At 38.2% G+C, this 26,762-nt stretch overlaps 1 protein-coding gene across 1 annotated transcript in view; it reads right to left on the bottom strand.

Annotated features, from left to right (window-relative positions):
* The window catches only part of LOC122813058 (cytosolic 5'-nucleotidase 1A-like), a 701,175-nt gene extending 674,695 nt beyond the window's left edge, over nucleotides 1-26,480 (bottom strand). Inside the window, exon 1 of the mRNA XM_044085180.1 lies at nucleotides 25,938-26,480. Coding sequence (XP_043941115.1) covers nucleotides 25,938-26,111 — 174 coding nt within the window. The 5' untranslated portion in view covers nucleotides 26,112-26,480. The remainder of the gene's footprint in view (nucleotides 1-25,937) is intronic.
* Nucleotides 26,481-26,762: the final 282 nt, after the last annotated feature.

Below are 26,762 nucleotides of genomic sequence, written 5' to 3'. Positions count from 1 at the left end.
CGTGATGAAGTTACAGGTAATCGATTTTATTTAGTGGACATTAAGGCACGTCACTGTTGCTGGGGTTCAAGCGGGTGGGGTGGAGTCACAGCAGTCTTAGGATCATAGGAAGTTACTAGGCAACTGGTTCTGGGGTGATGCTACCATCCACTCATCAAGTTGGCATCTAGAGTGGACAACAACATGCTGCTTTTCAGAGACGGGGTACGCTGTGGGAAATAATTTGTCTCCTTATTAGCTGATAATGTCATATATGACAGTTAAGCCTTTGGGACTCTGACAGGATTTATACTTACTCATACTTCGGTTAGTGGTAGGAATAGGGTAGTGGGTTACTTTGGTTAGGGCAGTGCATTAACAGTTTTTCTTTCACAGATCAATGAGGGATGTGCATATATTGACCATTGTGTCCATATTTGGGGTGATGGGTAGTGCGGTCATTAAAAAGTGTGGAGTGTCACATCAGTTGGCGACTGAAGGTGATGCATGATGTTTGGCTGCAGTGGCAAGCAAAGATGGCACAAGTGGATTACTGTTAAGTAGGCAAAGGGTGGTATGAGGTCTACCAGCAGATTTTTAGGGTTGAATTCATTACTGGGGGACAGAGGGCATATTGAGAGGAAGCCTTAAAGGGGAAATCCAAGAGATATGGGAATTTGGTGTTTGTCAATTTGCTAGGCATCATACTTTTAGTGGGGGAAGTCTGAAAAAATAGGGCTAATTTTGGGGTTGGCATGACTGTGGTAGGGTTGCTGGTTGTCAGGTTGGGTTAACAGGACCAGCCGTTGGTTTCAGGAATTTGGGGTAGTTTTATAATTCAATTCAAGTAGAGGGTGGGGGTTTTAGCTTGGTCAAGTGTTTTTCAGTCACCTGGGGGTAGGAGATGGGTGGACAGGTGGTTGTGTATGGGGGTTCAAGACTTGTACACAGGGCAGGATGGTCCAGTTGGTTAGTGAAGATTTAGTGGGGAATTTTGTATTTTCATGGGGGGGTGCAGGGTGATATTAAGTTACAAAGTTTGGATGGTGGAGTGACAAATTTGTCTCGAGTAGGGAGTGTTAAGGTCACATACCAAGTTAGGGTTTTACAGAGTAGCGCAAGGATAATTTCACTTGTGGTTCTGAGTGAAGGTTGTAAGTGGGGTTTGAGGAAGCATGGCAGGTCAGTGGCTATGTTTGGGTAATTTTAGAAACTGGATGTGCTGTTACAGGGGAGTTAGAATGTTAAAGGAAGCCTGGTTGTAGGATAGGTCTTAATTACTTACTAGCGGTATAGGTAACATAATGGCAGGGGAGCCTTCGAGGGGAAAGGCAAAGGACAAACAGAGGTTAAGGATGGTAAGTAGTTGTTTTCTAGCATGGATGGTTGCTAGGATGTTCTGAGTGGGGTGGCCTAAGTTTTAGTTTTGATCGTCATTTGGTAATGATGAATTGGGGGTGTCTATGGCTGGGCACATAGAGTACTTCATTGATGAGCAAAGGCAAGTTTTCAGGAACTAGGTCAAGGGGTGCTGGGTTTTCTGCCATCTAAGGTTAGGACATTAAAGTTTTTGGGAGTTAGACCATTCCCTATGGTAATTGATTTGTTGCACATCCAGAAATGGGTGGCTGGTGGGCTAAGGTGATATGCTACAGATGACAGGGTCATGGGTGTGAGACTTGATAATGGTGTTTTTTGACCGGGTGTCGATTTGAGTTCATGGGGTTATAGTTTGTGTTTTTTGTTGTGGTTATAGGTTGTCAATCCATTCAGATTGAGACATGAATTCAGCTGTGAAGGAAGCGGTCTGAAAGGGTATGTATTCTATTGGTGTGGATGTTACGATGGTGCAGTGGGGTCATAGTAATCCTACTTTATTTAGTTTTATTAGGATGTGTTTCAGTGAGGATATGGTAAGGTGGATTCCTGACATGATGCTAAGGTGCTTTACAGATGGGTACACCGAAAGATGTTGGCTTGACTCTTCCCTTTATGGGAAGTAGTGGGTTGAACAATTTTGGGTAGAAGGGGGAATAGCCTGGTCAGGCAGGTTGGCAGAGAAGAGGGATAGGCTTGCCTTCGTCTGTTCCCCCTCTAGTATCTGGATGTTCATTTCAAGGATCTGGGGAAAAGAAATGAGTAGTTGGAGGAAGCTTGCTGAATAGATTAGCAAGCTGAGGTAAGAATGCGGCTTATTTGGTGGAAGGTAATTCAATGGATGGTTTATGAAGTGATATGGGATGCTGCTTCATAAGTAAAGTAAGCAAGAAGAGGTACAGACTCTTCGTGCTGGTCAGGGTGAGTAGGTACACTGCCCTGACTGACATTACAAGGATGGTGCTTTATTAAGTAAAGTAAGCGAGCAGAGGTAGGGACGCTGCTTACTGGGGCAGGGTGAGTAGGTATGCTGCCCTGATCAGCATTACAAGGATGTTATGCTGTGTTTAGAATCAATTATATTATGAATAGTTGTAATTAATGAATTTGGTGAACAAAGCTATGTTATGGAAATTTAATAAAGGTCATCAAATGTCACTTGGTGTGATGTGTTTATTGAAGGGAGCTGGGACAAACCAAGTATATATTGAACAAAAATGTAGAACACAGCACCAAAGCAAACCAATAAAGAGCAAATGGCAAAGAGCAGTGTAAAATCCAAATAGACTTTTATTCGAGCACAGATGAGCGCTTTCTCAATAAAATCGCTTCTTCAGACCACACAAAAAATCAGCTGCATCTCAAATATTTAAAATGCAATCCATGTCAAACACTCTTGCCACCTTCAAGATAAACCTAGATAATTGGGGAACATCCTCATATTCTCCTCTTGTTTAGCTTGTCTTGACATCCTTTAGGCTAGAGGGAACTTTTTAATAGGGTTTTTTGGCTAGGTTTGTAACTGTCTGCAGATAGATTGCCTAGTTCTTACATATGAACCTATGATCTTAAGAAGACAATGTTCAATTTCCTACAACAAGTAAATAACTGATCCTAGTTGGGGGGGGGGGGGGGATGAAGAGAATGAGTAACCTGATACTCTTGGTTCAAATTTCATCGTGATCATGAGACCTGGTGTAGCTTGTAGCTCTTATGGAGTCAAGTTCCTATCTTTTGATGAGGCTGGATCATATCTATTAACTTATCCATTACTTTGTCTTCCTCATTCTCTAAGCATGAAGTAGAGTTGTCCACTGTCCTCTTACATCATCCTTCTAAATACAGAGTCACTCCTTAAGCAAGCATGACCTTTTCTTTCCACATCCCCAGATATATCGGCCTGATCTACAATGAGGACTACTTCGTTTAAAACGTTTAACTTCATTACAACCCTGCTACATCAAAACAATGTTCATATCTCCTTTTTCTTATACTCCATTTGGCATCTGTTGATTGAGAGATGTTTTTAGTCCAACTTCCCTGCATATAAGATAGAGGATTCAAATTGCTGTCTAACCCCAGCACCACTTTCAAAGCAAGTTATCAAATGCAAGTGGCTAGGCCCAATTACTGCCAGGCATTAGTCACTGACCTATACAACCCCCTATGGGTATGGTACCAGCCCCAGAGGACAGTACCATAGACACAAGTTAAAATAGTCAGATAGGCTAGTATGGTCCCAAACCCAGGGGACAGTTAAGTTAAAATGGTGCAGCAGAACTGTTGTCAATCAGCTTGGGAGGGGGGGACACAAATAGAGGAATAATATATAGAATATTTTCTCCATGTCTCAAAGGTCTTAAACATCTACAAGTCTCTTTGAGGTGTCAAACTTCAAAAAAAAAAAAAAAGACTGCAAACTTCTGTGGGCCAAATAAATAGCTGTGTATTTCGAAAGTAAGCATTTACAACCTGTAAGAAGGAAGACAACTTTCTTTAGATGCAAATACATAACATAAAAGCATGCTTCTGGTAGTGGTGACAGGGTTAGTCAAGAAGCTGCAATGTAAGCATTAGCCAGCAAAACTAATTCCCCTAGGCTAATATTAATATATGAAGATATCAAAACAAATAACTGGTGCTTACATGACTAACTGCATGTACAAAGAATGTATTTTAACATGCTTTTTATGCTGTGTAAGTGAAAAAAATATTGCTTCCCATCTGATGCTTATAAGCCAGCAAATATTATGTGGAAAGATTCTTTAAAAATGTGTTAATGGATAAAATAAGTAATTACAGTTAACCGGACATTTTTAATGTTTAAAATCTGAAGTATAACTGAAAATAAATATAAGCACCTGACCACCTAGTAAGAAAACATTTATTTCAAATTTGTTCCAGGAATACTGATAAAAACAAGTCACAGCAGTGCTGTAAACACAGGTTTCAAAATAAAGATGATTATTGTCTAAAAGGATACCCATATCTAAGAAGTGGTGTATGTTAAGGGTAAATTCTGAATATCATGATGTAATTTTGAAAATACATCAATATGGTATTTCATAATTATAAAAGCAAAGATAATTTAACAGGAATTTGCAGCAATACCAAAAGCATTGACATCTAATGATTCTAACAATGTGCTTTCCATTTTTATAAGTGAATACAAGACTTGTTGCTCTTACCACATAAAACAAAGAGTGATTACCATAAAACATGTCACTGATACCAGTAATCTCACTGTTTGTGTCCACATACTTGTGCATAAGAATCAACAGATTTATGTAAACAGAAGTTAAATACCCTTTCCTTCCTGAAAAAGACAAGTATCAGAAGTCATTTTCATTAAAATTAAATAAACAAGCATTAATAATAAATGTATCTAAGTGGCACCCTTCACAGCCACTAACCAATCCTCTACGCAGGTCTTGCAGATGGGGAGCTCATAGAAGTCATGCAAATCAGAAAGCACAAGGGAAAACAGTTAATGAAGTCTCAGAAGCGAGCCTTGCTGAAAAGATAAACAGTTCTGTCTTAGATGTTAATGACTGAATATTCAGCAGCATCAAATGCAGAGTTTAAAAGTCACTGCCATTTTGCCAGTCAATATAGCCCGCAAGTGTCATTATTCAGTTCCAACAGAAACTGAACTCAGGAATAACAAGAAAATTAAAAGAGAGGAGAGAACACATAACATGAAGTGTGCAGAAGTAGTATTCATTGAGGAACTAAACAGCTGGGTCTTGCAATGCTTAAAATGACAATAAAATAGCCAGGATGCCAGTGAAAGCACAAATCACTGCAGAAGCTGCCTGCATGCTGGCCTCTCCATCCAGCTCTTGCCTATACTGGGAAATACTCAGGATGGGTTAGCAAACGGGTATGACCGATAGGAAGAGGACTCATGCTTAGGACTCACAATGGGAAAGTACATAGAAAAAAAAAGTATATGCTGCAGAGGATAACCTACATAGAAACACAGAACTATTTTGAACAGAATAAAAATGATACAAGTAACAATGGAACTCTATCCTGGGAGTTCTGTGAGCTATAAATATAAGGACAATAATGTTATTGTAAGTAATACAGAACGTTACTGTGGATAGTACATGCTAAGGATACACAACTGATGACAGTGTGCTTGAGACTTTAACTAATAATGAATAAATTAATGTTAGTTATGAGTAAATTAGTGTTAGTTACAGGATAGCTGGTTGCGATCTGTCAGGATGGTCTAGTGGGAGTGGGCATTTTGGACCTATAGTTCAAGATGTACGCATATAAGTCAGTTACTGAGAGTGTCAAACTTAATGTAGAGGAAAGATGTAATTACATAAATAGTTATTTTGCAGATTATCATGGAAACATGGCAAGTCTAAATGGTGCATAATTCTCTCATCTTGCTACTACTTCTGTGAAACCCTACCTTTCTCCTACTCTCTCTTTATTGCACCGTTGCTACCCATCTTTCCTTCTTCTCTGCTTCTTCCCTACACTCTTAAAAATGATTTTCTTACTTTACCATCTCTTCTCCTATTCACAGCCAGTCTAATATATTCTGGTTTATAACTTTAATAGCTAAATGTCTATCAGGATTATTTCTTGTTATCTCCTCTGTACCTCCTCATGCTGAAATGTATTTTCTATTTGTTATGTATGTTAACTTGTTATTGTGTATGTCTATGTGATTTTGTATTATTATAATTCAACTGTATTTGAATGTATTTTCTGTGGAGCTTTTCTCCCTGGGTCATAACTAAAAAAGGGCTCTGTCCAAGTTGGACTAACCTAGTCAACAAATGTCAGATTAATAAATAAATAATAAACATGTAAAAGTGATCTGAGAGTAGATGAGGAGAACATTCCAGGTAGACAGGGCGAGTTCTGAAAAGACACATTCTGAAAAGGCAAAGGGGCTCTGATTGAAGTATATGTTCTTGAGAGTTATGATCTGAGGAATTAAGACAAGGAGGTGGATTTGCAGTTTGGAAGCTGAGAGAAGAAATTCATTTCTGTAAAGTGTTTCACACAGAAGGAATTAGGCTCTTTGAATGATTAGAAGGGTATTAATATTCTTTAAAAGAATGCACTGGTGTGTATACATGCCCAAGAATGGAATAAAAGGACATACCTTGCAAGTTTTTTTTTATTGGGCAGCAATGCATTTTGCGAGATGCTAGAGAGCTACACATAACAATGCATATATTAGCCAAAGCCTAGCTTTTATGAACAGTAGCACATTACTGCATTCTTGTGGATTCAAGATCAAAAGCTACCTCCACCTCAAATTTTGGTATTTAAAGTGTTTGCAGAACTGTAGGATCCCCCAATTGTATCTCAACTTCCACATGATCTGTAAAATATCTGCAAGGGGCAAATAATGCACTTATCGGCAAGTACACAGGACCTTTTGGTAATCAGGGAATGAGAAGGAAACAAGTTCTAAGTCTTACTATCAGTATGTACTTGTGGTATTACTTGGTAATATGGAAAAATAATAATTCATCACACCAAGTTACTGCAAACCCCACTTAAAAGGTATTTTATTTATTTCATTTTACATTTGTTAACCAGGGTGTGTGGCTGAGACGAAAAGGTCCTTTTTCAGCAGACACCCGAGAGAAAAGCTCCACACAGAAAAATAATTAAAATTAAATTAAAATTAAAAAGAAACTGCCAAAAAGGTAGTCAAACAATGAACCATGAAATCAATAACAGTTAATTACAGATAACAATAAACACAATAAAAATAAAAAATATAATGGTTGGAATGATGAAATGCATAACAGAAAACTGGATGGACATGTTGTATTATGAAAATATGTACTATTGCTCTTGAAAACTAAGAAAATGCAGAAAAAGCTACAGAGAATTTAAACTAAGCTATTCTACCATACAATCCTTTAAGAAATAAAGCATATTCCAAATGTGGAGTGTTACTCTTACTCCTTACTTACTTATGTATATCTCCTTGAAAATCAGCATGTGAAAAAAAGAAAACCACTGCAACAAACACGTATATGATCTCATCCAGAAATGAAACATGCAAAAAAAGGGAAAACCGCTGTCAAAAACACATATCTGATCTCCTTCAGAATGAATGCTACCAGTATTTCTCTAATCTATGTTCAGTAGTCACAATTTAGTATGTTGCAGTAAAATACAGACTGATCTTTCAACAGGCTTATGGGTTACAGTCACTGCAATGAACTGCAGCCCTGAAGACTTAGATTCAAATCTCAAGTCATTTCATCTACCTTACTTTATTACCCTAAATGCATTACCTTACTGACTTGTGACCTATAAAAGGGATTTCGGATCCTTGTAAGTAAGCCTTCCTGGTTATGAAAGTGAAACATATTTTAGATATATATATGTGTATATATATATATATATATATATATATATATATATATATATATATATATATATATATATATATATATATATATATATATATGTATATATATGTATATATACACACACACACACACACACACACACACACACACACACACATATATATATATATATATATATATATATATATATACATATATATATATATATATATATATATATATATATATATATACACACATAATATATGCATATACACACCCATACATACACACACACACAGTGCCTATGTCCCTGGAGGCAACCTGACTCAAGTTTCTTGTCGGGTAATGTCAAATCTCAGTGTTAATATGCAATTTTTAGAATGTGTATTACACCTATTTGTTAAAAATTAAGCAGTTTCTTTAACAGGAAAATTTAATTTGAAAACAGAGTTTGTAACCCTAGTACGTGGAACAGAGTTCATGACATGCTCAGCAGTATATCTCTTCACACCACTTAAATGAAAGTTTGTGTTATCTCCGAGTTTAAAAATAATGGCGTGATGTTTGACTTGACAAGGATTGCTGATACCTGTAAAATTCTGAGAGAAGGCCGAACTGTTGCATGCCTTGGTCAATAATAATATTACTTTATTTCTTTTTTTAAGGAAAATCTGTTGAGCAACCTTCCAGAAAAATACAACCAGAATTGCGCACCACAACTATCTATTCACAGTTTTATCAACAAAGCAAATAACATGATTCACTGAGGATTCACTGAATGAGTCAGAGAACCCACTGAAAATCTTTGACTGACTGAGTGGGTTACTGATGTTGGCACAGAAAAAAATCTATGATATATCAAGAAACAGTATTCTTGAAAATGCATTTTAAACAAATCTGAATTTCTTAGAAGCACATTTTCTTTCTTACATATGGCATAATGTAAAACTGGAGAGAGGATGGCACCATACACTACTCTTTATGGATAAAAGTAATTTGTGAACTTCACGTCTATCTAAGAAGGAAGCCCAATACAACTTTTTTTTTTTTATAAAGAATACAAGATGAATCACACTGAAATATCTGACTGGCAATACGGCACAGGCAGTAAAGTCTAAAAGCTGAGAACAAGTTTCATCTTGTAGCTGCCTGCTTAGGCTCCATCATTCGGTTTGACTCTCGGTATTGCTATTCTCAGGCTGCATCTGAAAAGATGTATTACGAAATGCATACTTTAAAATAATAACTAAAGTCAATCTCTTCTTTTAAACCTAGAATGAGTAATTTTATAGAAATTACAATGGATACACTATTCAAAACATGCATACGCCATCATCATCATCTTCTTTCGACTGTTCCCAGGGGTCGCCACAGCGGATCATCTGTTTCCAATTCTTCCTGTCCTCTGCATCATGCTCTTTCACATCAACCGCCTGCATGTCCTCTCTCACCACATCCATAAACCTTATCTTAGGCCTTCCTCTTTTCCTCTTACCTGGCAGCTCCATCCTTAGCATCCTTTTCCCAATATACCCAGCATCCCTCCTCAGCACATGTCCAAACCAATGCAATCTCGCCTCTCTTGCTTTGTCTCCAAACTGTCCAACCTGAGCTGACCCTCTAATATACTGATTCCTAATCCTGTCCATCCTAGTCACACGCAGTGCAAATCTTAACATCTTTAACTCTGCCACATCCAGCTCTGACTTCTGCCTTTTCCTCAATGCTACTGTCTCCAACCCATATAACATAGCTGGTCTCACTACCCTCTTGTAGACCTTCCCTTTCACTCTTATTGGTACCCGTCTGTCACAAATCACTCATGACACTCTTCTCCACCCATTCCACCCTGCATGTACTCACTTCTTCACCTCTCTTCCACACTCACCATTACACTGAACTGTTGATCCCAAGTGCTTAAACTCATCCACTTTTACCAACTCTACTCCCTGCATCCTCACCATTTCTCTACCCTCCCTCTCATTTACACACATATATTCTGTTTTAGCCCTGCTGACCTTCATTACTCTCTTCTCTAAAACATATCTCCACCTCTCCATACACCAACACCTGTTAAATGTTGTTATACATTTAACATTACAGTATTCTGAGTTAATAGTATGTTATCTCATCCAGAAAATGACTCAGAAAAACAATGAAATATAATCAAAATGGTTCATTTAAAGACAAATATAGATATCTGAATGCACCCTGTAAGACAAATTAACATAACTATTTTATGTTATTAGTTAAACTCTGTGTGAACTGACTGTAAATTGGTAAAGAATGTAACAGATGTAATAATGTGATTCCACAGCACTCAGCTCATTAAAGATGCAGGACTAGCTGAAGTATACGTAAAATGATGACTTAATTACAATTAGCCATTTGTGTGACAAGTTATTTGAAAGATGAACTAAAGAAATGTAAATTGTTATAGTAATCCTACTGTTAGTAATTGTTACAGTAATCTGTTAGTATGAACATGTGCAGGAAGTCAGGTTGGTGTTAATTGCATTTCTGTGTATTTTAAATGTACTTCATTTTAGAGATACAAGTGGGATTTAAACATTATCACTGGGATTGAATAATGTCATTTAGTTGAAGTTCTTAATTTAGCAGAAGTTTCATGAGAAAATCATAGATGAATGCAAAAGTGAAACTATGTTCAGATTGTAAATATGGAGTACTCTGGGGAATGCTGTACGTGTAAGGATGTTAGCAGATAGTTATTGTGATAGTGACAGCAACAAATGCAAAATGTTTATATTAGAATGGTTTCCATTGTCAGTGTCATGAAGATCCAAGTGTAGTATATATTGAAACTGAAAAACCTTTGATGATATGCTACCAAAAACAGGGTAGTCAGGAGTGCAGCAACAGGAGATATGAAATACATGCCACCAGCTAAGTGCTTTTTGACACTGGCTAATACAACCCCTTTTTGGACATCATTTGGAGTGCAGAATTTATTTGTTTCTGAGTATCATGCTTGTATCCATGCATCAGAGACAAAACATTTTCACCTTTTCTTTTTATACACTCTCATGCATACATACACTCTCACGCATACATACATCTATTGTATATATATATATATATATATATATATATATATATATATATATATATATATATATATATATATAAAGTACTACACATGATCTAAATCAGCATATATGATCGAGAGTCAAAATAACAACCTCAAAATATCTAAAGAGCAAAAATATCTAAACAAAATACACTGCCAAAATTGAAATTTCATTATGGAATGAATGAATTAATCTAAATCCCATTGAGCTACACGCTCGAGAGACTTGAACCTCAGCACTGAAATAAACAGGACATGCTGGAGGGACAGATTCATAACCCAGAGGCTCCCTTCACTCTGGAATAAAATCCCAGTCCAGGTTAGGCAGAGTCCCTCATTGACTCTCTTAAAGAGGAATCTTGATGAGTGGATGGGAGATCGTAGGTTTACCCCGGGTATCACTTCTGTGTCACTGTTAGACAGAGGCACAGTATACTAACCTCGAAAAAGGGCATAGCAAAATTAATTTAAAATGGGTGGCGAAAGCCAAACATACTCTGGCTAGGCTTATAAATGCCCTAGGGCAGATAGCCTGGTATGAACCTATGAACCTATGAACTCTCCTGGCATGTTTTCTAAGTCTGGAAGCAATTCAGCGTAATTATACAGGGCATCACTGCTATGCATGGTATCTACAGTAAGATGTTTTTGTGACTGTATGATTACTTGTGTAAACACAATTTTGTTAATATTCTGTGAATATGTTTTACCTTTCTTAGATTCTCTCAAGCCAAATGACCCAGAATATTAGGAGAGTTAACATCTTACAGCACTACACTTTGAAAAATCCAAAATAAAAAATTAATCTTTGACTTAATTCAGATGTACACATCTAAGCAATAAAAAAACATAGTTTCATTTGTTTTAATTGCAATAAATTTCCGTAGCAGCAAATGCAGGTTTACAAATAATTTCACACTTTTTACATTACACTTCACTGTAAAAGGCAAGCACAATCCACCTATTTGAAATTATCCTGATTCAATATATTTTAGTACTACTTTTTTTATTTTCTTTGAATGGATAACTTTTCCCACATTTCAGTTCTCACAGATCTTCCTTTTTTCTAAACTCTAGTAAGTTTTGAGAGTACCTCACAAAATTCATTTTGAGACCAAAGATATGTGTTTTGTCAATCTCATACATGTTTTTATTTGGAAAGACCTTTGAGTTCTTGTTGACAGGGTAGAACACTTTTTGCCAGTTTTATCTAGCATTTGTTCCCCTGACAAATAAAATTGTCCTTTTTGGTATTTGTTAGTGCTCTATGTTTACACTGTGTATTGCTCACAAGCATTTTGGTACTACTTTACCATATTTTATAATGTCTGGCCAATTAAAAAATATCATTGGCCATTGCTAGAATGCCTGCTGATAGCCCATAGGACTGCCGACTATTACACCACTTCTCCCTGAGCGTTTCTTAATAGTCTACTTTTTATATAGCAAACCCTTTTTCCAATATACAGACTGTCTTCACTGTTAAGGATTAGTAGGCCCTGTGCTATCTCCCTTGAATTTGTAAACTGCAATTTATTATCTATGTCTGCCTTAACTCTCTTTCTCTATATTTTTCTCCAGTTTTCCTTCTAAACAGAATTCCAGTACATTTTGACAAAGTTATCAACCAATTATCTTCCAAAAGTAAAAAATGTCATTGGTGATGTAATGACTTTTGACAGCTATGCCCTGGTTCAGCCAGTTCACTACATCCTAAGTTTTTTTAAGAGGTCACATTACCATACTCCAGTGGGTGTACTCACTGACTGGGTATTATACTCACTACCTTTCCCACATGATTTCTTCCACACTTAGCCACATGCATATGCATGTACACAGGACACTGTGTACATGCATATGCATGTACACAGGACACTGTGTTATTCCCAAGTTGTACAATATTAGAACTTCTGCTGAGACATCATGAAACATTGCCATCTGATTGTTACACTGACCTCTTTCTAATCTAAATTAATCATGGCCAATGGCACCTGAAAAGGTGTTTCCCATTGCCCTAATAGGTAATGCTTCTCTATAACAACTAAAGGCTTAACAGCAGTTACATTTCATGCGATATCTCGATAGTAGTTTCCCTACCATATAACTGGATATGGTAAAATCCCTGTAATAATCTGGAGCAGTTGCAATTTTAAGACAAATTACCATTATTCTGTTGCTACTTTTATTTGCTCCATCATGTGACTTTTCTCCCCAAATTGTTGCAGTGGACAGTTGGACCATAATATGCCTCATTTGGTTACAATGGAAACATATTACAGCAGCACTTTTCCATTACAGGAGACAGTGTTTTCATACTTTGACTATGCAACCTACTGTGAAGATTTAGACTACTCCCATAAGTTACCTTATATTTATATTGTAGTACTAGGTATCCCCTTCTTATGCAGTTGTGTACTGCTAGCTAGATAGAGGTCACATTTTTTTCCTTTTTCCTTAGCAGTGATCTGCTAAACCAAATTCTTATGTTCTCAGGCAATTTACAGAGTGATTGCCTCCTTATAACTTCACCTAGCACATAAAAATTAGTATTTTGATATGCACTCATCCACTTACGAAAATTAAGAGCATAATTCTGCACTGCAATGTAACCATCCACCCTGTCACCTGCATTTCTTCTACTTAAGTTTTTCTTGTCCTTCATGCTTTAGGAGTCTTAAGGTTCATCGGAGGTTACTATGCTAGCAGCCCTAGAGCCCTTACAAGCTTAGACATGTTAATCCTGAGCTGCCTCAATTGTCTCTGGTTAGATGGATGTAATTTGCAGTGCGTGTCTATATTGAACACCGATATCCCCTGTCCATGAGGGACATGGCTGCAACCCCCAGGGTAATTTTGCGGTCTCCCATACATTTATCCAGACTGCACTTGAATACGGTCAGTGAGGAGCTCTGCTTCACATGAATTGGAAGTTTATTACAGAGTAGTAGCAATCTCTGGGAGATATACCTGTCTCTCCAGCATGTTCTGTAATGTCACAGGCTAGGTTAATATCCCTAGAGCAAGTGACTCTTGTGCCATTTGACTTGCAGATGTGCAGCGCATCCATCAGGGCAGGGTCAGAGACAGCTCTGTAGGCCAGGTACAAGTCACCTTGAAGCAGCCTCTATGATATACAGTACAGTGACAGGACTTTCATTCTATCTACGCAATACATGGTTTGTAGGCCCTGTATTTTCTGGTGAGAAACTTCTGTGGTATCTCCAGCTACTTCAGGTTTCTGGTGAGGTACATGCAGAAAGGAGCATTGTACTTTATTGATGGTCTGATGAGGTTCGAGTACAGTGGAGTTATAACATCCTTAGACCTGGATGCGATACCTTTACTTATGAGGCGCACAACATAGAAGGCTTTCCTTACCACTGTGGAAACTTGGTAGTGAGAGTTCAAATTGCCATCTGCCTGTGTTAACAGATCTTGCACATCTGGGTTTGGACATAGCAGGGTACTGTCAATATTCAAATTAGCAGGGAATTCCACTTTCTTTGCCAAAGGGAATAGTAATGAACATTTTTGCATTTTGTTTTAGACCATGGCTTTGGCACCAGTCATTTTCTTGTGTTAGCCCCTCCTGTAATATGTTAACATCATTGGGGTACTCAATGATTGCACCCAATTTGCAATTATCAGTGAACTTAGCAAGCTAAAGGCCACGTTAGCCTGGATTTCTGAGATATAGATACCAAACAGTAAAAGGTCCAGCACAGATCCTTGTAGTATGCCACTGGTGACAGGTCTACTGGTAGAAATGGAGTCACCAACTTGACAGTATGTTTTCCATATGTGAGCCAATTGGCTACCATATCTAGAGACACAAGGTTTAATCCCCAGCTGAAGAGTTTTTCAGTAATGCCGAAGTGATGGATTGTATCAAAAGCCTTGGCTAGGTTAAGATAAGCAGTATGCATTGCCGTACCCTCATCCAAGGCTTTAGTGACTCTCTTGAATAAGTCTACTAGGTTTAATAAGCATGATCTACTCTTAATGAAGCCAAACTGGATTGGATCTAGAGTTTGAAGACCACCTATGTCCTTGTCAATAAGGTCCATGATGATCCTTTCCATGGGCTTGCAGATGAGGAACATAACCAGTTCTCAGGCTGTGGTTAAAGAGAATGCCAATTTGGTCTGCTTGGTCCCATTTTAGATTGCTTAATAAGCAACCTGGTATGTTATCTGGTCCCATTGAGGTTGTGTTTTTGGCCTTGGAGAATGCAGATATGACTTGATCTCTAGAGGACTGGTGTCAGGTATACTTTGAGGTATGGCTGGTGGGGACAGAGGGGTAAAGTTTGTGCCAAATCTGTCATCTAGCGAGTTGGCAATTTCCTCCTGTATAGTATGACTTGTACCATCTACAAGCAGTTCATCACATAGCTGGGCATTCCCTTTTAGATTTCAAACATAGTTAAAAATGCCTTATGATTATCTTTAGCTAGGGATGCTAGTTTACTTTCGTAATTAGCTTTAGATGACTTTACAAGATTTCTGGTCTGCTTGTTGAAGTTGTGGAGGGACTTCTTCCTCTGCTGAGTCAACTTGTTCCTAGGCATCAATTTCTTCCTTTTGTTATATAACCAGTGGCTTGTTTTTTTTTTGGGGAGGACCTGATTTTTAATCTGGTCTGGCACAGCCGAGTCTATACAGTTGCTTAAGTGTTTATACAGGGAATTTGTGTACACCTCTGCATAGGACTAATTGCTGTCTTTGATTGTGGGGGTATAAAACTTTTTATACCACAGCTTACTAGGCTGTAGTTTGCTCCTGTGGTGGTGACAGGTTCAATAGTTACTTTGAATGAGACTGATTTATGGTCCGACCTTACTAAGGAGGGTGTCACACAGGGGGAAGTGCTATGACACCCCATGTTGGTAAGTACTATGTCTAGGACATTTGAGTCCTTTGTGGGGGTGCAGAGAATCTGTTCCAGAGTGTATGTATTGACAAAGTCCAAGAAACTCTGGGTGAGCATATTTGTGATCATGTATCTCACCCAGTTGATGGAAGGATAGTTGAAATCTCCCATGACTCAAATGTTGGGCTGTATGACGAGTGACTCCAGTAAGTTCAAGAAGGCGATGTGCTTTTCTTGGTTCATGGTGGGGGACCTACAGCTAGCAATGACTGTGATAGGGTATTTTGCCTATAGTTAATTGTATATGGATTAGTTCAACAGTGTCATAATGTTTGACCAGTCTCAAGGTCCACCTGGCTTTAATGAAGGTGGATACAAGTCCACCTTTGGTTCTTCCATGCTCATTTTGAGGTCTGAATGTGTAAGAGATGAAGTGTGTGCTGATAACCTCTTTGATTGGCTTGTTCTTACATGACATTATTGATTCCAATTTCATAGTGTTATTACAATCCCTCACATAGGGTATTTGTTTATTTTAGGAGTAAGTGGTTGTCAGTACAAATGAGGTGATTACTATATTGCCTCAGGATGCCTATGTCAATCAGGCTGACAGATGAAATTATGGGAAACTGCCCATCCATTATAGCAGGTTATATGTACCATTAGGAAAGGGATCGAGCTAGTTTCCCCAATTTTTATGCTAGGACTAACAAAGGTACTTGTTCTGTTGAAGGGTATTGATGATATGTGAAGCAACACTACTCAGTGCACCCAAAGTGCAGTAAGGAAGCTTGGGAGGATTCCACTGACAGATATCTAGGGAAAACTGAGTTTCAACATAATTGCATCTATACAGGGCACCCCTAACCCCTGCTGTATGGTGCACTGCAATGTGCAAATGCAAGGCTTAAATACAGGTGAAATTACAATACTTTTAAGGTAATCCACCAATAGGAAACCACACTATGGGCCTTCCTCCAACAATCCCCACTCCAACCAAGAATCAAACCGAGGAACCTCTTGCTGTGAGGCAACAACACTATTTGCTGCGCCACTGTACCAACCATTTGTGTCATGTAGGGTGGCATACACGTGTGTGTGTGTGTGTGTGTGAAAATTTTATATATATATATATATATATATATATATATATAGTTTACTATTAAAATCTTGACATCAGAATGTACGCCTATGAATTATTCGAACTACAGATGTCAGAACAGTTTATATGAGTAGATTCTAAATGTTTGAACGTTATATTTGTGAACGTCGGCCTTTTTGGCAATTATTGCAGATTTACGTCTAACTGAACAGTCATAAATCTGCAGATTCAACATTACTCGTCAACATTTAGGTATGAAATTTATTTTCAGTTTCGTAATTTTAATAGTAAACCACACACATATGTGTGTGTGTGTGTTTTCCTTTTCCCCACTGTAGTGCAATCTCGGAGTGAGAATACTAAAGAAGGGGGTGGAAAGCACAGCCCCCCACATGGGGGGTGCAGGAGGGCTTGCCCCCTTGCATAAATGCTTTTTTATTGTTTTTTCTTTCTTTTTTTTTTTTTTAGGGTAGGATTGAAAAGGGTACTTAGTGGTGATGGTAGTTCATGTATTAGCCTGTTTAGAAGACAGCTTGGGATGTAGTCTAGTCTCATACAGGCTTTGTTTTTTGCCTTGGATAAGGTTCTGGAGGACTTGCTTTTCAGATATGCAGGGTGGAGGGGAAGTTTGATGGAAGGTTTGTTGTAAGTTAGGAAGGGATAAGGGAGTAAAATTTTCACCATACCTATCTGATAGCAGGTTTGCTATCTCTGTGGAGTCAGTGTGTGTGATACCATTTACCACTAGTTCTGATGCTAACAATGGGATCCACACGTATTTACATTACAAAGAATGCAGGAGGAACAAGCTACTGAAATGTGATAGCTTATATCCTAAGCACATTTACCAGAACATAATTAAAGGACACGTGCTTAAATATTCCAGGTTAAACAGCAGGGATCAAGATTTTTTTATTGCAAGTGAACAACTGAAAAATTACCTTCTGATCATGGAAGACCAGAGGAAGGAAGTACTGAAACATCGAACCTTGTGAATGGAGATCACCATACAGAGCAGAATGGGAACTTTACCATTCTTTTCACAGTAGTGCGATCTTGGAGTTGGTATATTTAAGTAGCAGTGTGTGTATGTGGTGCAGGGGAGCATACTCCCCTGGAAAAACGTGAAAGAATTTTTCACTTTTTAGGTTGTTTTTTTTTTTTTTTGTAGGTTCGATGCTTTTTTGCTTTCAATACTGCAATACTTCACGGAGAGACATACAGAATGTCTACAACTTCACTTTCGATATTCAGAATGTTGATCTTTGAAGCGTTCAGTGTTTTCACTGTTCGGGATTATGGTCTGGATCATGTAGCATTAACGATTGTGGTAATTTGAGTTTACAAAGTAAAACCATAGATATATAGATATAGATATAGATACACACACACACACACACACACACACACACACACACACACACAGTTAAGAAATAACAAGAATTATGTAGAGGGGCAGACAAAGGTTGAAGTATTTGAGAATAAGGGGAATCTCAGAGAACAAGACGAAGCACAACTGTAGAGTGCTAAAGAGAAAATAAATACCTGGATAATACGTATGAGTTTAGAAAGATTGCTGTTAAGCAACTGTTTTTAAGTAACTCCAGAGAAAAAATGTTTATCACAATGGCTTATGCAACATAAAGTAGAAAGGGCTGTTGCCAAATTAAGGGAGCCTATAATAAGAAAAATACCCAGAGATCTTGTAGATATTAGAGATGTTATGAAAATTTGTATAAAGAGAAATGTAGAAATCAAGGAAAAGTACAAATGGAAATATTTATGGAAGCCACAGCTGGGCACAGTCCTTCTCTGAGTACCTTATGGATGTAAACCTCTTGTTACATGCCTCTGAGCACTCCAGCATCCTATATTAAGGATATCTGTTCTTTAATATCTTCACATTTCTTCTCAGGCACTGCAATCAGTATTATAACATTCCCACAATATCAAGGTAACTCTGTTCACACCCTGAGACTCAGTAATCTCTACTGCTGTACTGGGTATCAGCTGCCTGACATTTTGATCAGGTACATAGCTACTCACTAGTGTGGCCACTATTTCTCTGTGATCTTAAAGTTCCTTCAGTGATGCCACATACAGATGCAGTAGTTCTTATGTCTACGCTAACTCTGTTGCTGCCCACCATTCACTACTCCACTGCCCTGTACTGTGGTTGCTACCTTTACATTTATAAAAAGTAAATTACTGTTCCCAAGTATGCAAGGATTCATTGCTTCTCTCTCTCTCTCTCTCTCTCTCTCTTGCTGCCTCTTTCTCTGACTGCCTCAATAAAGCTACAGCTAAAACAAACCATTATCTCATTTCTAGAAATGGCCTGCTGTTTTGTGAGCCTCCTTTGACATGTCTGTTGCTCCTTTTCTGTGGTGTCCTCATAATGTCTCTGTCACTGGTACATGCTAAAAATTCAAATGTTTCCTTAATCATGCAAAATAAAAGTGTGAGAAGCTTGCTAATAAGGAAAACTGTGCTTGGAGAAATATTTGCAAATTGCATGTGCGTGTGTGTGTGTGTGTGTGTGTGTGTGTGTGTGTGTGTGTGTGTGTGTGAGTGTGTATATGAAACGTTAAGCAGGCATATGATTTCTCTTTGCCCATCCTCCACCATGATTTACTAGTGTCATGTATATATACAATGTGTACCTCTGCTTCTATCATACAGAGTAATGCACCTGATATTTTAAATGTGCCCTTACTCTGTAGGGTGCATAGTCTCCTACACTTTGTAATCTTATCATGCCCCCTTCTTTCAAATGTCAAAAGCGTACTGCAACTGCAGAGAGAATGGTCTGCTACAATGAGTGTATTTAGTTTTATCTGTCCCATTTTCAACAGCAGAATTCCAGAGCTGCTACAATGAATGCTTTCACCTTATCATGGCTCTTTCTACACAGCTATTAATAGCTCTGCACATCTTCAGGATGAGCAGTCTCCCATGCTATGTGTCATTACTTTTCCCTACCCCTTTCTCCAAATGTTACTAGTATGGTAGAACTGAAGGGTGCATCTACTGCTGTGTTGCTTATAGTACTTTACAGCAACATTCCATCATTATAATCCCTATCAGTTCACTGATGTAATCACTACACCACTTGACATTAACAGTGCAAGAGATGTTGCTCAGTGCACCACTCATTTCACTTGGTGATAAATAAAACATATACTGAATTGTCAGCAATTCTTTTTATGAGCAGTGCATCCACCAGTACTTCACCAAAATGTTCTCAACGCTGCACCTGGTATCCCGTACAGATGGATCTAAGAATGAAACTGCTCAGCTAGACAAGAAGTCTAGTCAAACAGTATACAGCAAGAAGAGACACAGTAGCAGCAACAACAAAAGTGAGAAAGAATCCAGGAAAGTATGTGTCAGAATCAAATATGCACCTTGTTTCAGTAAGGTAGATATCTTAACAATTAAACCAACCCCCAACCAAATATCACATGCTTAGCCAATGTGACCAAAGGTGGGAATCAAACCTTGTACCTCGTGTCCATTAGTAAAACACATTAACCATTATGCCAAATCCAAACATCATCAAGTAGTTCACTACAGAATGATTTCATAACTAGTCATAACATCAGAAAAATTACTTGGCAATGTTGTTAAATGTTGAACAATGTCATGGAATTAGCCAGGAAATAAACTGATAGCACGTTTAAATTAAACTATTCAGACATTAAAGTAATAAACATATGTATATCCCCTAATACATGCCAAATGAATGTGGGCTATAACAGTGGCACAAATAAAAGAACTTCAAGGTTCTTGCAAGGTAAGTGGGACAGACAACACCAGTGCTTTGTTTACTACTTAATTATTTTACATTTTATATACATATTGATAGCAACTAGGAAGCAATACCATTGCAGTTCATATTCACCCAAAACTGGAAAGTTCTTTCATTCATTCATTCAATTTCTGAACAGCTGAGGAACTACCTACTACTAAATGTTAAAGAAGCAACCTTTAAAATACACAGATAGATGGATATATAAATAGATAATCATATCCTGGTGCATTAACTCTGAAATTTTGCACACTGTTGCATAATCACTCTCACAGTAGATAATCATATCCTGGTGCATTAACTCTGAAATGTTGCACACTGTTGCATGAGCACTCTCACAGTAGTCCTGCTATAATCAGTTTCTATCATATGAGCACTGATCAAGTTGCACTCCATAAATACTAAAGACTGCAGCTCTTAGAAACATCATAAATGAAGCTTAGAAACAAAAGACAGCTGTAGATCACATCATAAAAGTAAAGTACTCCTGGAATGAGATCCTATTGGCCCATTGGTTCACCGTGAATAGTCAGAAGCTGGGTACACCATCATTCTTGCAAGGGACCCTGAGTCTTCAACTAACTCTCTCTCTCCCCCTCCATTTCCATCTTGTGGCTTTGCCACATAGAACAATACAAGGGCGGCTCCTGTGCCTATGGTACACTGGAAGTGCCTCCTGGCTTACATGAAGAGAGAATCAACCCAAACAAGCAGCTAATGCCAGCAAATCCTCAGCACTCCTGCAGGAGTCAGTTGTGAAGTGGATCAACTCCACTCTTTCTCCTGACTCATCTCATCCAGTTTCTGAGTTGCTGATCAAGCTCAGAACAGCTGGTCATAGTCAAGTCTTTATCACCATATGCCATACAGCCAGGCCAGTAAAATACCAGCTTTGTTAAACAGCACAACTATAAAAACAAAACAATTTACAAAAAACATTAACATTACTATACAACCTAGCATCCCATGTTATTTAAATAATTCATGATGGTGAGATGGGTCAATGTTTTATTTAGTTCCTTCTGTTGAAAGTTTTGGACAAAGTTTGCAGTCCAAGACTAAATCATACAGTGAGAGCCATAACCTTTTCCTGCATTACTGCTTAAATATACTGTAAATCAACTACAAGAAAGTAACAAGGAGCTATATTGGTGTATTGAGATGTACGTGACAAGGTGCAACATATTAAAGCATTACCATGTAATTTTTATGTGCTGTTTGCAGGCAACTGTATATCATATATGCTAGGTTGTGCAGATTAATTTTACAGGGGGAGTGTTTTGCACAGCATAAACGTGTGCAACATTAAGTGCCTTACTTTCAAATGCGCACATAAAGAGAGAAAGTGATAATGGTCCATACTGACATATGATTTATATTATTTTAGCATATTCACAACATGTTTTGATATGACTACAAATATTGGGATTCAGTACAATAGCACAACAGGAGCCTGGGGAGCAAAAGTGAAATGTGTGGCATCTTCCATTTTTGCATAAAAATAACAGAAAGCAGAAGTGACATGCATGCTGTTGGCCATCCCACTTAGAAGCCAAAGCAACTGCTAAAAGTATTTACTGATTGCAGATGAAAGGCTTGCAGTCCAAGAGCTCAAGCTGTCTCTGCTGTAAAATTTTTGTTGACTCTATAAAAGATATCATATCACGTCCTCATTACATACTTATGTAGACTCAACACAGAACAGTGTAGATTTAGCTGCTCTGTGATGCAAAAATACAGACACACAGAATAAAGTCAATGAAACTCGCACAAGTCCTGTGCCATAATCCATATAAAAGAAGCTACAAGGACTTGGCATGAAGAACTTAGATATTAATTTTATAAGTGTCTAATAAAGAAATTATGTAGTTTCAAGTTAATATCCTACTTTGTTAATGAAGAGAGATGCACAGGAATTAATTTGTACTCTGAAGGCAAAGGATGGATATGTATCTCAAAAGGAACTGTTAATAAATGTACAAGAGTACTATCCATATTTGAAAAAAATGAAAAAAAATTTGTTCTTCAACAAACAGAAGAGTAAATTGACTGCACTCTGGGCTCTGACTGACAACATACTCATCAGCAAGGTTAAAGGAAATCTTAGTGTCGTTTTCATTTACCTGACCCAAACCTTTGAGAGGCTACACCACAAAATATTACTAGCCCACCCCCAGTACTTTGACATATGCACTGAAGCCGCACAGTGTTTCAAAAACATTGACTAATACATACTTTTCTGTGAAGACTGGCTCTTCCCTGTCATATACTGCATCTACTCATTCAGGTGTACCACAGGGATCAGTCCTTACCCCACTGCTCTTTAAATGTTGCCCCTTAACCTACCCCAGTTACATCTCCTCTTATATGCAAACAACATGGTTATCTACAGATCCAGCCCAACAGTAAAGGTAATCCAAACTCAGCAACAAAATGATTTTCTAGAACTACACCACTGACTCACCTCTAACAAGCTTCTCCTTAACCCCACACCCCCACCCCCAAGACCAAGGCTATACTCTTTGGTATAAAGAAGACTTCCCAAAGTTTCAAGCTCCTAAAAGCTTTTTGACCAGCACAACAACTGTATCAATGCCACCAATTTATTGAGATACCCAAGTATCAATCTCTTAACGTTCAGGGGTGTATTCAAAAACATATAGCTAAATTCAACTGCCTTTCTTTTCTGGGTCAGAAAATATCTCATTTCCTTTCCTCATCATCTAAGGCTGACATTTGGAAAGGTGTCCTGCTCACACACCTTAGGTATGGCTTATTCTTTCTGCCATCTTCTCGAACAAAAATACATCACCACTATGGACCTTATCTAACAGAATAGGCTGCTTTATCAACAATTTCCCTAGACATAAACACTGTTGCCTTACTTTATCTTAGGCAAACTGGCTCCAAGTACAAATCAGATGATCCAGTCTGCGTCTGTGCTCCCATTTTTTCAAATTACTCTGTCAAGATGCCCCTTGTCTACTTGCAATGAAAGATCACTAATACCCCAAGCTCCAGCCTCAGAAGTAAGAGTATAATTGGCCCGAGTCTCCAAACCCCATGTACTAAATTACATACGTACGAGTTAATTTCTCTGTACTTGCTCCAAAACTAGGGCTATCAAACAGTATCTGAGCAATATAAATGCAAATGCCAGAACACAGGATACGTCACTTAATGAAGACCACCCTTCACTAGGTTAATTTCCTCCCACATCACCCCATTTACAGCACCACTCTATTGGTTACTACTATGTGTCTGTTTCCTGTAAATCTGTAAATATGTACATCGCTTCTCTTTCTCCTTGCTCTATACCATCCTATATTTACCTCTCTCGCTCTCTCTGTCTTCTTGGACTCTGTCTTTACCATTACTTATCTCCTGCTTTGTCTTCTACCCCTACAGTTCCCAAGGTTAATCTTGCTTCTCAGTTCCCAAGGTTAACCTTGTTTCTCTCTCTTTCTTTGCGACTCCCTTGATTTTCTGCTTGTAAAATGCACACATCAACACAATGTAAAATGTACACATTGTATCTTTCTTGTTTGTGACCAGTTTGTATTGCCTTTATGTTCCACTGTTGGTTGTATTAATTGCATTTTTTTTCTACTGCTTTAAATGTAACAGAGTTTGCAACAAGTCATGCTGTGATCAATGCTCTAACCTGGTAACCAAAATATAAAGAGGTATCCACAACCTGTTCAAAGGACTGGATTTCACTTTTTTTTTTGCCAAAATAAAAGCGTTCACAGAATTTAATTTGTTTCTATTGTTTCATTTTATACTAAAATGTTCACATACATAGCAAGTACTTTATATAACTATCAGTAGAAAGTTGGGAAATATTTTTGACTAATAACTCAAAGATATTTTATTTTTCATATTTTTCTTCCCAGGACACACTTGTCCAAACAGAGATTGCCTTGCATTAGGGATATCTGATATCTAAACACAGTGGAATAATAAATAACCTTCTGATGGGAACATAATAAAGAAATCAAAAATGCATAGGAATCCCTTAACTGAAGAACATTGACCAAAAGACTATGCGCCTGTTGGGGCATGTTTATTAGTCATATTTTGTTGCCAAAGTTTATGGTTTGATGTCTCTTAAATACCAGTTGCTCGTTTACTTTAAACCCTAGTATTTATATGCAAATACATTTTGTTTGAATATGTCAAGCGGATTACAGTACTGGCTAAAACAATGAACAGTGGGTAGCACCGTCACTGACGGCAAGGGCATGATATTAGAAACAGTAAGACAGCAAAAGTCTCCAGAAAGTACAATAGCTTTGAACAAGCTGCACTGGTAAGAAACCAGGAAAAGGACATGGAGCGTGGTTAGAATACTTTGAACCTTTTCCGTTTTGTGGTGTGGTTTTATGCAACACTGGGACATTTCGGGAATGTGTGCTCTCTCTGCCTTTCAAGGTCATACGATACAGTGTATGCAGAAAGGATACGGCTGATGCTGTAAGAACACAGCTCCGCACACATTGTCGGGCCTGTGGTGTTAAGCAGAAGGCATGCCATAATGAAAGGCTGGCTTGCATCAAGTCATAGTAACACGAGAAGAGTTATTTACAAGCTATTTTTGGGATGCAAAACGGGCTTGTCTTTAAATAAAATCTGGAGTGGGAAGGGGGTTGGTGGGAAGATTACTTAACAGAAGTGTAGCAGCTAGAAAAGGGCCGGATAACAGGCTGTAATGCAAAACACACACACACGACGTAAAAACGGGGAATGTAATCCATGGAAGAGAATGACAGGTTTGGAGGAGTGTGATCATCTCGCTTGTATGAACATGAACTGGTGGTTCTAGTAAGTAGTATAGATGTAAGACTCTAGCCGGGAGACTGTCAGTGAATCAGCACCAGGGTCAAGACTCGTTGCCATACACACATGCTAACTAAGGGAAGTTCCGAATGGTGGAGATAGGCAATGCAAATAATTTTAACTACAATGCTGACAGCTGTTTGCTACTTGATTTTTAGAACCCGCCATTAATGTAAACAATTCTAACTGCAATATTGTTTGCTCCTTGCTTTTTTTGAACCCGCCATATTATTTCTACAGAAACACCTCAGTCACCCATACTTTGCCACAGAAACGGTTTAATGCTGGAGAAAAGCCCAAAGTCAAGCAATTTATGTAAGAAATGCCCGGATACGATATGAGTAACATCGGACTGGCTCCGTTAGCTGTCACTTGCAGGAGTTACTTACACGAGTATGTGTTGAATCCCATTAAAAAGTCAGAATATGTAAACATTTCCAACAAATAAATAAATATCCACACACCCGCAATGCACCTGCAGAATGTAGAACTACGCATTTGGCACAATTCTTTCCTTACCGTTTTGTGCTTCTTGGGGGTCAGGTTCTCGTAGAAAGCCTTTTCCTGTGCCCAATTTGACTGCTGCTGCTGTGCAGCATCTTGAGCTCCGCCGGTAGTCCCGTCAACCTGCTGCTGCCTTGCACCGCCGGCTCGTGCCTCTGCGTGAAGGTGATGAATCTGGCTCATGATCATAACTGCACGAGCAGGATTTCTCTTTTCCAGCTCTTCTCGCTGCAGCCCCGAATGGATTAAATAAGGGACTAATGGTGTTTAGTGCCGGGTTCTTTTAATTATGGGTACCGAGAGGAAACATAGGTCTAACAGGTTGTTGAAGAGCTAACGTTCACAAACCGTTTCCACCTGCAGTTCTCTTTTCCTTCTTCTTCTTTTACAGAGCTCAGATTAGGATTCCAGATTACCGAAGCTCTGCAAAAGGAGTCCCACCAACCTTCAGGGTTTCCCTGTCAGTACAGCCCTTGTCCTGTACACTTAACCATTTCAGGAAAGCTGTCTAGTACTGCTCCCTTCAGGAGCATAATCAGTCTTTGGCTCTTCTTTCCTTTCCTGGTGGGATATCAAGAATTTGCTTTCAGAGCACGTCTCTGCTATTCTGACCAATAGAAACGCTACAGCAGCATCCCACAGACTGAGACAGTCTGTTAACTGTTGAAGTAATACCTGACAACTCTTTTTATAGTCTTTCATGTCTATTAATCAATGAACTTGAGAAAGAGAAAAATAAATGTCACAATATCATGTAGTCAGATTGGAGTTATATATTTAATATAATGCTACCTCTTTATCCAAAAAAGGAAATATATTTTTTCGTTATCATTTTGCTGT

The sequence above is a fragment of the Protopterus annectens genome, chromosome 1.part1 (assembly GCF_019279795.1).
Source record: "Protopterus annectens isolate FY-2018-M chromosome 1.part1, PAN1.0, whole genome shotgun sequence".
In the NCBI taxonomy this organism is placed as follows: Eukaryota; Metazoa; Chordata; order Ceratodontiformes; family Protopteridae; genus Protopterus; species Protopterus annectens.
This window is presented reverse-complemented; position numbering and strand designations above follow the sequence as displayed.